Below are 14,967 nucleotides of genomic sequence, written 5' to 3' on the forward strand. Positions count from 1 at the left end.
GATGAGATGAGAGATGAGATGAACATATTTGCTTTTTTTAGAAAACAAGGGCATTTCTAAGTGACCCCAAACTTTTGAACGGTACTGTGGGTTTCTGTTATAGTTGAGCCCTGTATTACAGATACAATAAAAAGCAATAACAATTACTACAACAAAAGGTGATTTATTAAACATCTGAACATTTTTTTAAACCAGCAGGTTTACTCTGCAAGATATTCCATGACTGTGAGGCATAGCAGTTGAAATCAGTTTTCCCTCATTTTAAATAAGCTTGCGATATCTCTGGGACTGCTTTACATTACATTTCTGTCATTTAGCAGACACTCTTTATTAAGTGACTTACAGTAAGTGCATACACTTTACGAAAGCTATATAAACAACCAAACAGATTAGTAGTGAGTGCATTCTAATCAGAATTAGTTACACTGCAAAAATATATGTCTCATGAAGTTAAAAGGTTAAAACTCTAACCTAAGATACATTTTTCTTAACAAGCTAAAGATGTATTAGAAAATATCACTTGGTTTTAGATAATTTGCCTAGAATATCAAATAATTTGTCTTGTTCCATTGGCAGATTTTTTAACTTATTTTAAGCAAATATCTCTTCAAATATAGTAACATTTTCTTTTTCTTTTTTTTCTTTTTTTTCTGAAGAAATGTTTGCGGTGTAGTTACAACAGTCAGTGCTAGAAAGAAGTCCATACAAGTAATATACATAATAAGCTAAGTTTATAATAAGAACGGTGCTGCTGGCAGTGTTACTATATGAGGTACTCAGCGTTACTATATGAGATGGGTTTTCAGATGTTTTCAGAAAATTGGCAGAGTGTGTCAGGCCCTGGCTGGGGGGCCTCTAGGCATCTCTATGCACCCTATCTCTATTGTCCTCTATTTGAGGCAGCTGCCCCATGTTGCCCTTTAGGAACTTTGTTTTGTGGATCATTGTTTGTGCCAGTTGTGTTTGTGTTGTGTGCCGCAGTTTGCGGTTGTGCCTCTCCTTTTGTTGTTTTGTTCTACCAAGAACATTAAAAGGCTGTTTCCCTACTCTCACTCTAGGCCTTGTGTCCTGCCTTCCTTTGACCGCGACAGAATGTTCCACCAACCAAGGACCAAGCAGAGCTTAGCCCTAGCTCTGGATCCCTTCCAGGATCCAGGGTGGCAGTCACGTCGGCAGTCACCCTGTGGACAAGTCCAGAAGAACCCCCATATGCTTTTTGGGGTGCTATGTGGGTCTTCGCAGGGGCGTGAGATAGACCCCCTACTTCCACACCCGTGGGGGCTCGTTGGAGAGCCCCTACAGCCCCAAGAGCCGGAGATGGTGGAGGATGCAATGTCAAGCCGGGCCTCTCGTCCCTGCTCGCCAGTTTCCAGTCTGATACCTCCTGTGCCGATACTTCACACCAGGGCTCCTGAGCCGATCCCCAGCCGGGAGCTCCTGGTGCAGTTCCCCAGCATGGAACCCCCAGTGCCACCCACTGCCTCTGGAGTTGCTCGAAGAGGGGTTCCTCTTTCCGAACTTTCTGATGCTATACATGGAGTAAGGTGATTGTGAAGAAATTAAGTGCAAAGCGAAAAGATTGTAACGCCTCCTGAATTTCTGGTCAGAAGTTACACATGGCATGTGATTGTTTCTATTAATTCTATGATTGTATAATTAATTAATTGCTTCATAAGCTAATGGGAAATAATGTATCATAAGAATATTGACATTAGCTTTAGGAGATTAATTTCGTACTGATGGTATGTTTGGGTTTATATAACGCAATCTATATTTTATTTCAGTTTTTCATGGTATTTGCTGGTAGAAAGAAAGACAATAAATACTTGTCAAACATCCGTTGGAGCGTGGTTCATCTGTACTAGAAGAAAACCTTTGGGAGCAGTTATAGAGCCTTACTTTTTCTAACTTTATCCAAATCAAAGCTTGGACAGGAGCTAAAGTTGGGCAATGGTGAACACGTTAATCCCCAACCCCTGCCCAGAATATTCAGAGACAATGTGTACTTTGAGTATTATAACATAGCAATCAGAATTATTACTTACAATCTGCCTTATGTCCACGGGTTGAACTGGGTAATTAGGTGGAATTGCATTCGACTTTAGTCCTCTTCTAAGTGAACATGGGTCATGATCCTCTGTATTAAAATGGTTCTTGCAAAAATTGTCTTGTTGACGAAGTTGCTCCATTGATTCTCCAACAATACAACTCGGGAGAGGCAGAGATATTGTCCCAATTGCAGAGCGTGTAGAATTTTATTTCAACTCAAGACCCACAAGCAGGCAAACGAGCAGGCAGAAGTCGACATTAATACAAACAAAAATACTTCTAATTTTAGAGTAGGATGGGGAATATGAATAATATGGGTATAAGTATTGAATATTATAGATATAGCAAGTATAGAAATAATATACATAACTATGTAAACTAGCAGGCAAAATCCAAGATACAAGTGCATACGTCAAAAAGGCTCAGGCAAAGGTACAGACGAGGATAAACCAAATCATAAATATGGAAGGCATGGTAGGATCAAAGGACGTTCGTGCTGCGTTTGTTGTGATTAGGATCTGGAAGATCTTGGGATCTGGAGGCTATATGTCGTCCTGGTGATGTGGTTGAGAGATGGAACTGTGAACAGACCTTTCAGATATGGCAACAAGTGAAATCCCTAGTCTCCTCTCCCACATCTCTTGTACCTTTCTTATGACCATGGCATTTTCCACAATTACAAATATTATCCTGATGTCCACCAATGAAAATGGGCCAACTAGGCGAAGCAACCTATCTTCACATAGCTTGTTGAGGTTAAAGTTCATGCTCACCTTGATGACATCACAGCCGAAGAACAGAAGCTGTGTATGGTTGCTATAGGAAATAGTTCACTAGTGCCAGTATTAATTCACAAAATTACGCCGGCTGTTTCGTTAGTGTGAAGTTTAAAAAATCAATGCTACCGCAACAGATTACTTCATGCAGTGTTTTGGAGTAGTTTTCTGCTTGCAATGCAGCTTTGACATAGCGTTACGAACCGTTTCCATTCCTAATTTTGGACGATGCTAGTAATGCTAATTACAGACTGGGACAGAGCTGAATAATGGATTGTTTGAAAGAAATTACTCTATGTGCCTTCAGGAATATCTTTTGGTAAGTGGACTTATTTGGACAAACTATCCCTTTAAGATGCCATGATATTTCATCTGGATTTGGCTAATATTTAAATATATTTTTGTATATTGTCATTGTCAAATATGTTTATTATATGATTTTGGTTTTCTTCATATCCAGCTCTTCTTGAGAACCTACATGGTCAAAGCCATCAGTCAGTACTGACAGCGATCCGGAAGTATAGGGAAAGGTGCCTAGATCACCTTGTCAAATCAAGGGGTTTGATGCAGCAATGTTTCAGTTACTGGCTCAACACTCTAAATATTGGGCTACCCTCTCATACCAGTTTTATTATCTATGGGCATATCAAAGTTCCAGGGGGATATTTCTGCTACTGTTAAAATAGCTGACCTCTGCTGGTGATTTGCAGAATTATAAAACTACCTGCAGGGCTGTGATCATAGTTTTGTATCATTCAGTAATTGTTTTGTGTCTTTGGGGCCCAGAAAAGCACTATATAATTATAATGTATTATTATTACTATTATTATTATTATTACTATAGAAATATCCAATTGCACTTACACCTTAACTATGTAAATAAATCTCACTTCATATTCATATCCACTGCACTGTAGTTCTGTGTGCATTGACTTGAGTGAGGATAGCATATTGCAACTAAACTGCATTTAATAAAATCGCTCACGGCAGTTAAACTGCATTGAACTGCAGTTAGTTATACTGTCATTAAACTGCATTGTTTACTTCTTTTTTAAGGGCTGCTGTGCACTTGCCTCAAAGAAGCTATGCTAGACTGATGTAGCAAGCTATCTGATTAGCCAGCAGGAGGTCAATAAGGGCAATTGATTTGACCTCCAGGTTTGTCTTGTATGCAGAATTTGAACCTTCAGAACATCAAATGATTCAAAATTGATCTTGTACGCCTGGTGTGCAGAACAGCATATCAAGTGCACCTACACCTACTGCCCACAGCACAAGATGAAATAAAAGCCAGGGAAGTTCCCCAACATAAATCTAAAAACTTTAGTGTCAAGTTGATCTCTACTATGATATGCTTCTGTGATTGTTGTCACGCTGTCATACAGCATTTGGTGTGTATGTGTGATGCATCCCATGCAAGGCACATCGTTAGAAAGTATATTATTTATTTATTCCATTGGAGTCCACCTCAGACTGTTCTGAAATTGGTTCTATAGTTAGTAACATATGAAATTACTATTCCTCAAACATTAATCTGTTGAGATAAAATTGGCTCGCTGAAAACTAAGCTAATTGATTGCATCCAAATTGGCAGTTTTAGTGAATAGTCTTATGTAATAACAATAACAATTAATTATAATACACAACATCCAGTTTGGATATAACCTCTTTTTAATAATGATGATGTTAAGCCTCCATATAAATGGTAAAATTCGCAACACTCCACACAAGGCTTTCCCCAACAGTAAGTATATATAGTATCAGATTATACCCATGATATCATGCAGACCGCACCATGCTTAAAAATAAGGATGACATTACTCAGTAATGTGCTGTTTTGGATTGGTCCCAAACCTAAGCTTTTGCAGTATTACATTAGTTTCTTATTGCATGTTTTGTTGTATTTTTATTTTGTATATTTGTAAAGTTTTTTTCACTTTGTCATTCAGGTTGTTGAATGAATCTACACCAAAACATTTTGACTGATATATCTTCAGTTTTCTTCTACCAAAATTGCTAGAATGACAAGTGGCCTTGAGATAACATCGATGAGCAGTTTATTTCCTGTCCTATAGCTTCAAAACAGACAGAATTTTAATTTGTAGTTTAATATGTCATACACTGCATAAGTATTAAAATAAGTATTAACAATGATCAGAGACATTACTGAACATTAGGCATACCAAAATCTACTGTTAGGCGAGCTTAGCAATGGCATATTTCCCGAAAAAACCAGGAAGACCTCTACAACCAAAGAATGCTCGCCATAATTAACAAAAAAGAAAGACAAACTATCAGACAGATAACAAACACTGTCCAAAAGGTAGACGTTGGTGTCAAACACTTCCATCTGCAGAAGACTCCCTCAACAGAACTACAGAAGACAGATTGCAAAATATACTAGTTAATTTCAAAAACTGGATAGACTAAATATTGAATTTGTCGAGAAAACAACTGCCACACCATCTCGTGTGAAATATGGTGAAAATGGTGTAATGCTTTGGCTGCCACTGGAACAGACACACTTCATTTACGATGTTACTACTGACAGAAGAAACAGAATTAATTTGAAAGTGTACAGAAGCATCCGGTGTGCCTGGATACAAATCAATGCCTCTAAACTCATTTGACGGTGCCTCATAATGTAGCAGGACAGTGACCTCTAGCACACTGTGATAGCTACCAAGGAGGTTTTCATGGTCAAAAAGTAGAAAGTTCTGGACCAAATTATTCATTCAGTCTGAATTAATATGAGCATGCTATTCACATGCTTAACACAAAAATTAAGGGGAAAACAGCCCGAACCCAGCAGGAACTGAATATGGCTGCAATATAGGCCTGGCAGAGCATAACCAGAGAACATACCCCAGTGTGTGGGTGGAAAACCTCAGGAAGTCATTACATACAAAGGATATTTGACCAAGAACTATACATGATTAAAATACAGAGCAGAATTTAAAAAATCACTTTCTTGGAGTTCACTATACACCCAAACGTCCGACTAATCACTTTCAAATCATGCTGTGTCATAATTTAGTTAATGTCATACTTCTTGACTTAGATGTTCATGCTGAGGTTGGGTTTCTAAGAGCCCAACTGACTTGCCTTCACACCATGAAATGTCAATGTTTGTTTTGATTATAATAACATCCAATTTAACGGTGGTGTGGCATATCCAACTACTAAGGGCTCACATGAAAAGTTGTTATTGAAGAAAGAAGGGCCTTCTTCTTTTGGCGTACTGACAAACTGACATTTACTCAACCACTAATCAGTTTTCAGATCAGAAGACACAGGATGGAAGAAAGAGTGGGCAGACTTTTGCCCAAATCACAAAATACCCAGAATCTCAAAAGAGGCCACATGCAGCCCACAGATGAGGCACGTCCAACATACACAATGCCTGGTAAATCAATTGCAATGATTCCTATTTCCTCAGAAATATCTCTGGCTATAAGCCTGTATTCTATTATCACCTTTAACACCACACCACATCAACACATAATTATGTATAATTATTGATGTAACATTGTGATGCAAATGGCGTTATTTTCCTATTAAGGGAGGGAAATAGGCCCGAGTCAAACACAGAGGAAGAAGACCACAAGTCCATGCAGGTCAGAAAAGCAGAGACAATGATGCCCAACTTGATTCATGGTTTAGTTTTTATGGGTGTCCTGTTGGCACTAAAAGTTATTCTTGATGATATGGTTATGGTTGAATAATTATTTTTGCCAACACACTACTGAGCTCCACAGTTCTACAACCACCCAATAAAACGTATTTTACAAACCACCATCGAAATGGTTTAGTATTTTTCTTATTTTACAAAAATAAAATATGATGCAGAAGGGCTGCAAAGCTTCCAGCAATTAACCAAAATTCAGTTAGACTTCTGTAATTTTGATAATTAACAGAAAATCGATTGGAATCTATAGTGACTTTTTTAAAAATTAAATTAGTAGATTTTTGTCCATCTATTAAATGGACCACATGCCTAATAAAAAAATAAAAACATCTTATCAACAATGCCATTGCTTTCAATTAACACTGCATCTCCTCCACCAAAACATTTCAAACTAATGTGCATTGACACCATAAACGATTTAATGAAATTTAAGGGATATTTAAGGCTGAAACACTAATTTATCAACCATAGTATTCATAAACACAGACGTTATAGCTTGGTTACCTCTCCTGTCTTGTTTTAAAATAATGTAATTACATTATTTAATATGTTACCTGTGAACACACAGAGGGTCAAAGTTAATTAGAGACATCCGTGATAATCTAACATGCCCAAAATGTTCACTAGAAGTAATTTTATAACATTTTGAACTTACCAAAATTCGGGTAGTTTACTGGTAAATTTAGAAAGTGTCAAGTATTAAACCCTTCATTTGCAACCTTATGCTGCAGTAAAATTATACTCATAGTCCATATAACCCAGTTTTAACCAATATTGTAAAGGATATCATTTATTAATTAAATGTATTACAGTCATCTTGAGCATTGACTGAGTTCCAGTAGAAGGGTGTGTTACAACAGACTTCCCAATTCAAATATATTTCCCCCTGATTTATATCCAATCAGCTCAGATTTGAAAGGGATCTGATTTGAAAATCTGATGTGATTGCTCAATTACTGCATAAAAATCTTAATTTGGCTGCCTGTGTAAACCCAGCCAAAATAACCCCAAACCCAACACACAGGTTTGTGTCTGAACCCTTTTCCTCTGCCAACTTCAATCAATGAATCTCATTCAACATAATAACATGATTTTATACAGCTTTTACTTGGTTTTCTTCACATTAGCTTTGCTTTGCTTGGACCGCACAGTCAGCAAGAAAAAATAAATATTCTACAAACAGGAAACACAAAATGTCTCTAAATAAATAATACATATAGCTTATCCAATCACAGTCCTTAGGTGGGCGTGACAGTCACATGCCGTGTCAGCTGGTGTCAAAGGCTCTTCTATTCCTCGCGGGTCACTAAACGTCCATGGTTGATTGAGAGAAGATCCACAAAATGCATATCTCAATACAAAAAGCAATTGCAATGAATAACATTCAGCTTGCCCTTGATTGTACTCATATCCTTAAGACAATTCAGAACCGTGTGCTTGCTATTATTTCTGGTACCACTCCCTTTTGTCCTCTCATGACTAGTGTACCCCAGGGAAAGAGCTCTTTGGCCAGTGTTTACCACCAAAACTATTTTCTGTGCTTAATTTAACAGTGTGAGATCCACAATATACAGTAACTGCCAAAAGAGGCGTTAACGCAGTCCATGAGTACATCAAACATTTTATATATGTTTATTAGACAATGCGTCTCGTCTCACCTCACACACACATGCAAGGGTCAGCAGCATTTGACAAAAGGAGTGTGTTATTGCCAACAGCCCTTGTCCCACAGTGTCATAACACCTGTAAAGCATTCACAGTTACAGACACAGCCTCTGTGAGGATCATGACCTGTCAGTTTCTGAGAAACACAGTACACAAAGAACATTATTGAAAAGTAGCATAAATTAAAGAAAGAACCACGTCAGTCCAATCAGCTTGTACAGGCATATCTCCCATTCAGTCAATTAAATAATCAATCAACCTCATTCCGTATCTCCCATTATGGGGCTTAATCAAGTACTTTTATCTTGTGGGATTAATGTACTTCCATAAATAGCTGATCATGTATAAAAACAAGGATTTTTATAATCAATATAGTGTGTTTACGACCGTTTGTTTCAGACCTTAATAGAGTGGTCTGACTCAGGTGGCTTAGTTCCTCCTTTAAAATACATGTGTTGTACCCTGTGCAACTGGGGGATTGGTGAAGCTGTCCTTTCTAAGGCTCTCTTTAAGACACTAGCTTGATTACAAATGAGATCAGTCCCAACAAAGTGCACTAATTCTGACTTCAGCTCTGACAAAAGTAGTGCACTACAAAAATAGGATGGTATTTGGGATTCCGGTTCTCTCTTACATGGGTGTACAACATCAGTCTAAGGTGGTTTTCTCTCTTCATTTTTAGTTTACCTTCACTAACACAGTGACGGCCAGGTGGACAAACAAAATATTTAGTGCAGATGAGGGAACAGACACGAATACAGCAAGCCATAATTGACTATTGAGATGCACCCCACCCACTGTCCTCACCTTAAAACACAAAGCCAGCGGCAAGGTATACTAGTGATAAAAATCAGCCTAATCCCCAGTGTTGGGCATCAGAGCACTGTGGGGGATCAGAGTTTGAGAGGGAGCCTGTGTTGTCTTTTGAACAGTAAGAGTTTTGTTGTATCTCTTGTGGATGAAATCTGTCCTGGAACACGTTATTCCTGAGGCACGATAAAAACAACGATGAAGACGTAAGTAGGCAGGCGATTGGGGTCTTGTGCGTTCCTCATGGTTCTGCCCTCTGATAAAGAAAGGTGCCTCTGGCCTTGCTTAAACAGGCCTACAGATCCGGCCTATGATCTCCTCGCGTGGTTCACATTTGTTTTTCTAATTTTACAGTCCCTGGAACAGCTGCCGCTCCAGGTTGTGATGTTGATCTTTAATTTTCAGCTAGCAATTGTGTACGTCTGAACCTAAAACATTCCTCTGTTTTAAATCAAACTGATCACAGAACTTTAATGTCAGTTAGTCAGTTAATCAGACAAGAACAGCATTACACTGTTATCATAAAAGCAAGTGACTAAAAAGCCCAAATGTATTTTTCTTTTCCTCCTATTGTTATGCACATACCTTGGAACAACCCACCTACCTTTAAAACCACAAGGTTGGGTAACACCATTAAGCTGCAGGCCAATTTATGTCCAATTGGAATTTAGAGGGGACCGAAAAATAATAATGAATTGAATATTGCAAAATTTGAAAATAGCAATAATTTCATACCTTTATTACTTAAGACATATAATTGAATACAGTATCAATGTTTTATGTGGAAACACTTGGGAAGAAAAATAAATGTCATGTACTAATTGTTCATCTTTTTTGTAAAGTCTGACTTTACAATTTTGCTTAGGGGGCCCCGAGGCTGCCCATTGTCACCTTTGAACTGAATAAGAATTATCATGCCCTTTCATTCGAACACATAATCATTCGAAAGCAGAATTTCATGAAAAGTAGAATTAACAGAACATTGCACATGCTCTCTGCACTATTTCCTTGCAATAGACAATTTTCCAGTCCATGTAACAGCTGAATTTGTCTAGATCCCAGGGGGAAAGCAACAAGCCGTTAGTTGCTGACGTACGCTAGATCTTTTTAAGCCTGATGTGAGGTGAGCTTGGCTATGGCTATTCTCAGAAAGCTTTCTAATTCAAAAATCTGTAGATGTTTTGGACATGTTAGGCAACCCTTTGTAATACCATCAATTAGAATCTAAAATCAGTCATAATGTCTGGCAACAGAAATAATAGTTGTGCTGTTTTGAACACCTCAAAGGGTTTAGAAGAAACTGGAAAGAAGGGATTGCCTTGCAGGTCATCGATTTAAGGCCCCTTTTCTAAAAGGTTGGCAGGTGTCCTTACAAAGCCGCCAGTCTAAAAGAAGGTGCCCTTGTTGTTCTTACAAAGGATCTTCTTAAAAGCCTTCCTGAAGTCCTGGTTGAAGATGGTGTATATGACAGGGTTCAGACAGGAGTTGCAGTAGCCAATCCAGAAGAAGAACTTAAAGAGAGGATCAGGGAGAATGCATGTTTCAGGGCAGATGGCCTGCAGCGAGTAGGAGAAGAAAAAAGGGAACCAGCATACAACAAACACTCCAATCACCACGGCCAGGACGAATGTGAAGCGTTTTTCTCGGTTCACCATGGCTTTACGTCGTGCCGATCCTGGAGTGCTTTCCGGCTTAGACCTCCTCCCTGCTACCAAACGAGCCCCCTTAGAAGTGGCAATCATGTCCCTGTACTTCTGAATGGTGGCAGGGGAGTGGATGCCAGGCGAACCCGCCATGCTGCTTGTGTTTACACCCCTTCTGCCACCTACCTCCGGCTCCATGTCACTGTCAGAGCTGTTGGAGCTGTCCCCATTGTTGTTATACTTCTTCCCTTTCTTTACGTTCCCCTTCTTCCCTCCATCTTTGGGTTTGGCGGGGGCTTGTGGTGGGAGGATAGAGGAGGGAGAGCGGGAGATTGAGGAGGGTGACTGACCCATGGGAGAGGTAAGAGGGGAGGTCACGTTCGGGGCTGAAGCTAAGGATGGGTCCGGAGGATGGAGTAGGTTTTTGGTGGTGGAGGAGGGAGAAGAGGGGATCTCGTTGGCCTGATCAGGGGACGGTGATGGAGTAACAGCCAGGGTGGGCGGTCTGATGCTGATGGTTCTGTGGGGCATTGCTGGGGTTTCTTCGTTGTCCTCTTTCCCATTGGCCTGGGTCCCTCTAGGGGTTTGGCTCGGGGTAGCACAGCCCACCCCGTCTTTCCTGGGCTCACCTGGCGGGTTTCGTGTGCGCTGCTTGGCAATCTGGTAGATCCTTAAGTAGACAAGTATCATGATGAGACACGGAGCGAAGAAGGAGCCGATGGTGGAGTAAAGGATGTACCAGCGCTCATCGTTCAGCTGGCACTGAGGCCCCCGTTCACTCCCCTCACCCCCTGGCGCCGTCTTATTCAGTGACAGGAGAGGAGGGAAAGAGATGATGGCCGAGATGAGCCACACAACCACGATGGAGGCTTTGATACGTACAGGCGTGCGCTGGCGGGCATAGGTAACTCGGCTGATGGACAGGTAACGGTCCAATGAGATAGCGCACAAGTGAGCAATGGAGGAAGTGCAGAACAGAACGTCAAGAGCCAAGTAAACCTCACACCAGAGAGACTTGAAGTACCAGTATCCCAGCAGTTCATTGGCCAGGGAGAACGGAATGATGAGAGTCGCCACCAAAATGTCTGCAGCAGCCAGCGACACCAGAAACAGGTTCTGTGGTCCTCTGAGTGCACGGCTGGTTAGGACAGCGATGATAACGAATATGTTTCCCACAATTGTAAAGACCACCATGAGGGTGATGGCTGTAGCGAAGAGTGCTGTGGCTTCGGGGGAGTAGGGTGCCATTTGCATGGAAGAGACGCTCTGGTTGCAGGAGAGAGAAGAACCACTGTTCGAACCGTTATAGCCACCCAGCCCCACTGAACATGCACTTTCCAAGGGTGAAGCCATGATTAACTATGATTTTAGTTTATTAAAGGGATAAATAAAATGCTATTGTAATAAAGGTCCTGAAACTTTTTTTGATAGCCCCTGAGGATGGCTGACATAAAATTATGGACTAAAAGAGCAGTCCTATAACTAAGCTTGTTTATGCAGCTGTTAAAGCGCTCACTGAAAACATGGCTAAAAAAACATGACAATTGATAATTCTATAGCCAGAAAAAAAGTAGAATATTTTTGTTATGGCAGTTCATTTCCTTTCGTTCTACCAATTTCCTCCTCTAAGTCCATTCTAAGCAGCCAAATACTGAACTATGTACTTAAAGCACGAAGCTACACGGTATATTAATTATTAATAAAGTGCTTAAATAATTAAAAGTTGTACACCGCAAAAAATGAATTTATTGTAATCTAAGGGATGCTTGACTGTTTAGATATTTTAAAGAGGTGGAACGTTGAGGCATGCAATCACAGAAACCAGTTTATAATATAAGGAGACACGAAAGATAAAAAACAATTTACAGCCACTTATCCCTGGATACACAGCACAGGGCTGTCTGAGCAATGTAAAATCCGTTTATATGTCCTAACAATTAAACGGTAGTAGTTATTTTAAGAAATAGTAAACTATAAAGACAATAACATTTGGTTTGAACATATCTATCGCATTAAATGGTCGAGTCTCTGATTAGCTGTCGTTACCAAAAGATGCCCCTTACTTATCTGGATAAACCATGTCAGGAGGCAAAATGAATTGCTTAAATAAAAAGATGACTCTGAATTGCACTGTAAAGTAGGTAATTGATAATGTTACGTCAGCACGTCCTCAATGTAGTCAAAAATGTTTTGAAATTAAATAAATCAAAACTGTTTCCAGTATCAATTCAATTTACGCACTGAGTCTACTGTCCATATTTTGGCGATATAGTTTCAGTTTCTTCGTATTTTGTCGTTCCTATACCTCATTTCTCGCTTTAGGAGGATGTACGCGCGGTATGTCCAGGTGCGGCTGATGAGCAGTCATTCTTTGGCTTGCTCTTGGCGGCTAGTTCGGTCTATATCTCTTCGTGGAACGATGCTCCGAAGTTCAGCGCCTCTCTCGAGTTTATGTTTTGGTCTTGCAACCACGCGCTTATCTCCAGAAGTGAGCGTTACAGTGAGCACCCGTCTAATAACCCGAGTGCCTCTGATCTCTTTCTGCGCTTCTCCAACCGCAGTGATGTCAGTAACAGCGTCATGAGACCATGCCAACTATCTCTCTCCTTCTCTAGCTCCACTAACCATCCGTACCCCGTTATCTTTTTGGAAACCTAGTAGGCTACTGCTGAACCGTGATGCTTTAGTCAATTAACTATTAGTTATTAATTCAACTAAGAGAGTAACACACAGGTAGTTTATATTTCTACAAACACCTTATAGGCTTCTGTGTTAATGTTCAAATCACCATAATCAACATTATTAGCAACAACTTTCATCATCATCATTATTATTATTTATTTTCAATATATCTTATAGGTTCCACCGCATGCTTCCTGAAGCAAGTCCCAGATGTTGGGTTGGCTTGATGGGCACTTCTTATAGCTGCTCCCACAACAGCTCAACAGGGTTGAGATCCGGTGACTGCTGGCCACTCCATTATAGACAGAATACCAGCTTACTTCTTCTTCCCTAAATAGTTCTTGCATAGTTTGGAGCTGTGCTTTGGGTCATTGTCCTGTTGTAGGAGGAAATTGGCTCCAATCAAGCATCATCCACAGGGTATTGCATGGCGTTGCAAAATGGATAGCCTTCCTTCTTCAAGATCCCTTATACCCTGTACAAATCTCCCACTTTAAGACCATCAAAGCACTCCCAGACCATCATATTGCCTTCACCAATATGATGTGGTCTGCATCCCACGAATGTTCTTCTTTGTGATCCAAACACCTCAAACTTATATTTGACTGTCCATTACATATTTTCCAATTTTCCTCTGTCCAGTGTCTGTGTTCTTTTGCCCATCATTATCTTTTCTTTTTATTGGCCAGTCTGGGAGATTGCTTTCTCTTTGCAACTCTGCCTAGAAGGCCAGCATCCCGGAGTCGCCTCTTCACTGTTGACGTTGAGACGGATGTTTTGTGGGTACTATTTAATAAAGCTGCCAGTTGAAGACCTGTGACCTGGCATCTGTATCTCAAACTAGACACTCTAATGTATTCGTCCACTTGCTCAGTTGTGCACTGGGGCCTTCCCTGGGATATTCAGTTTATTTTACAATTTCTCACAAATACCCATCATTCTTCAGAACAAGAATATACTGATGAGTTTCAGAAGAAAGTTATTTGTTTCTGGCCATGTTGAACCTGCAATGGAACCAAAAACAAAATTGCTGATGCTGCACATACTGAACTAGTCTAAAGAAGGCCAGTTTTATTGCATCTTTAATCAGCACAACAGTTTTCAGCTGTACGAACATAATTGGAAAATGGTTTTATAAAGATCAATTAGCCTTTTAAAATCAGAAATTGTGGATTAGCAAACAAAATATACCATTGGAACACAAGAATGAGGGTTGCTGATAATGGGCCTGTGTATGCCTATATAGATATTAACACACCCCTGTATGCCTATGAGATACATTTAACTCCATATGCTTTCAGGAATTATCTTGTAGACACTGTTTCAAATGTCTGCAGTTGCTTTACAATCGTCTAATAATTTTTAACAATTTGTGCCATGTGTTCTAATATTTTAAGCTTCGTTTTGGCCTGTTAAACTTAACGAATTCACTGACCACTTTCTAATTGTTGTGTTTTCTTTTTCGTACACTTTCTTCCATGGTCCTGTCTGGTCAAATGCTGTCTTGGCTGATTTGTTTTCCTTTGGGAAGTTTGTTCAGTTTGTGCATTGTGCTTTGTTATGGCTCTTTAATCATTTACTTTGCCTTGCTGGTTCGGCCGGGTTGGTGTTTGTACTGTGTTTACTGTTTTAGGTTTTCCTCTACCTGTATATT

At 39.8% G+C, this 14,967-nt stretch overlaps 1 protein-coding gene across 1 annotated transcript; it reads right to left on the reverse strand.

The window, feature by feature from the left end:
* Positions 1 to 7,116: 7,116 nt before the first annotated feature.
* On the reverse strand, positions 7,117 to 13,164 carry adra2b (adrenoceptor alpha 2B). Its single transcript, XM_010902812.3, has 2 exons — positions 12,937 to 13,164; positions 7,117 to 11,897 (listed from the first exon to the last, which is right to left on the reverse strand). The coding sequence occupies exons 1-2, from the start codon at positions 12,997 to 12,999 to the stop codon at positions 10,374 to 10,376; spliced, it is 1,587 nt and encodes a 528-aa protein (XP_010901114.1). The 5' UTR covers positions 13,000 to 13,164; the 3' UTR covers positions 7,117 to 10,373.
* Positions 13,165 to 14,967: the final 1,803 nt, after the last annotated feature.

Source organism: Esox lucius, chromosome 13 (genome assembly GCF_011004845.1).
Source record: "Esox lucius isolate fEsoLuc1 chromosome 13, fEsoLuc1.pri, whole genome shotgun sequence".
Taxonomy (NCBI): Eukaryota; Metazoa; Chordata; class Actinopteri; order Esociformes; family Esocidae; genus Esox; species Esox lucius.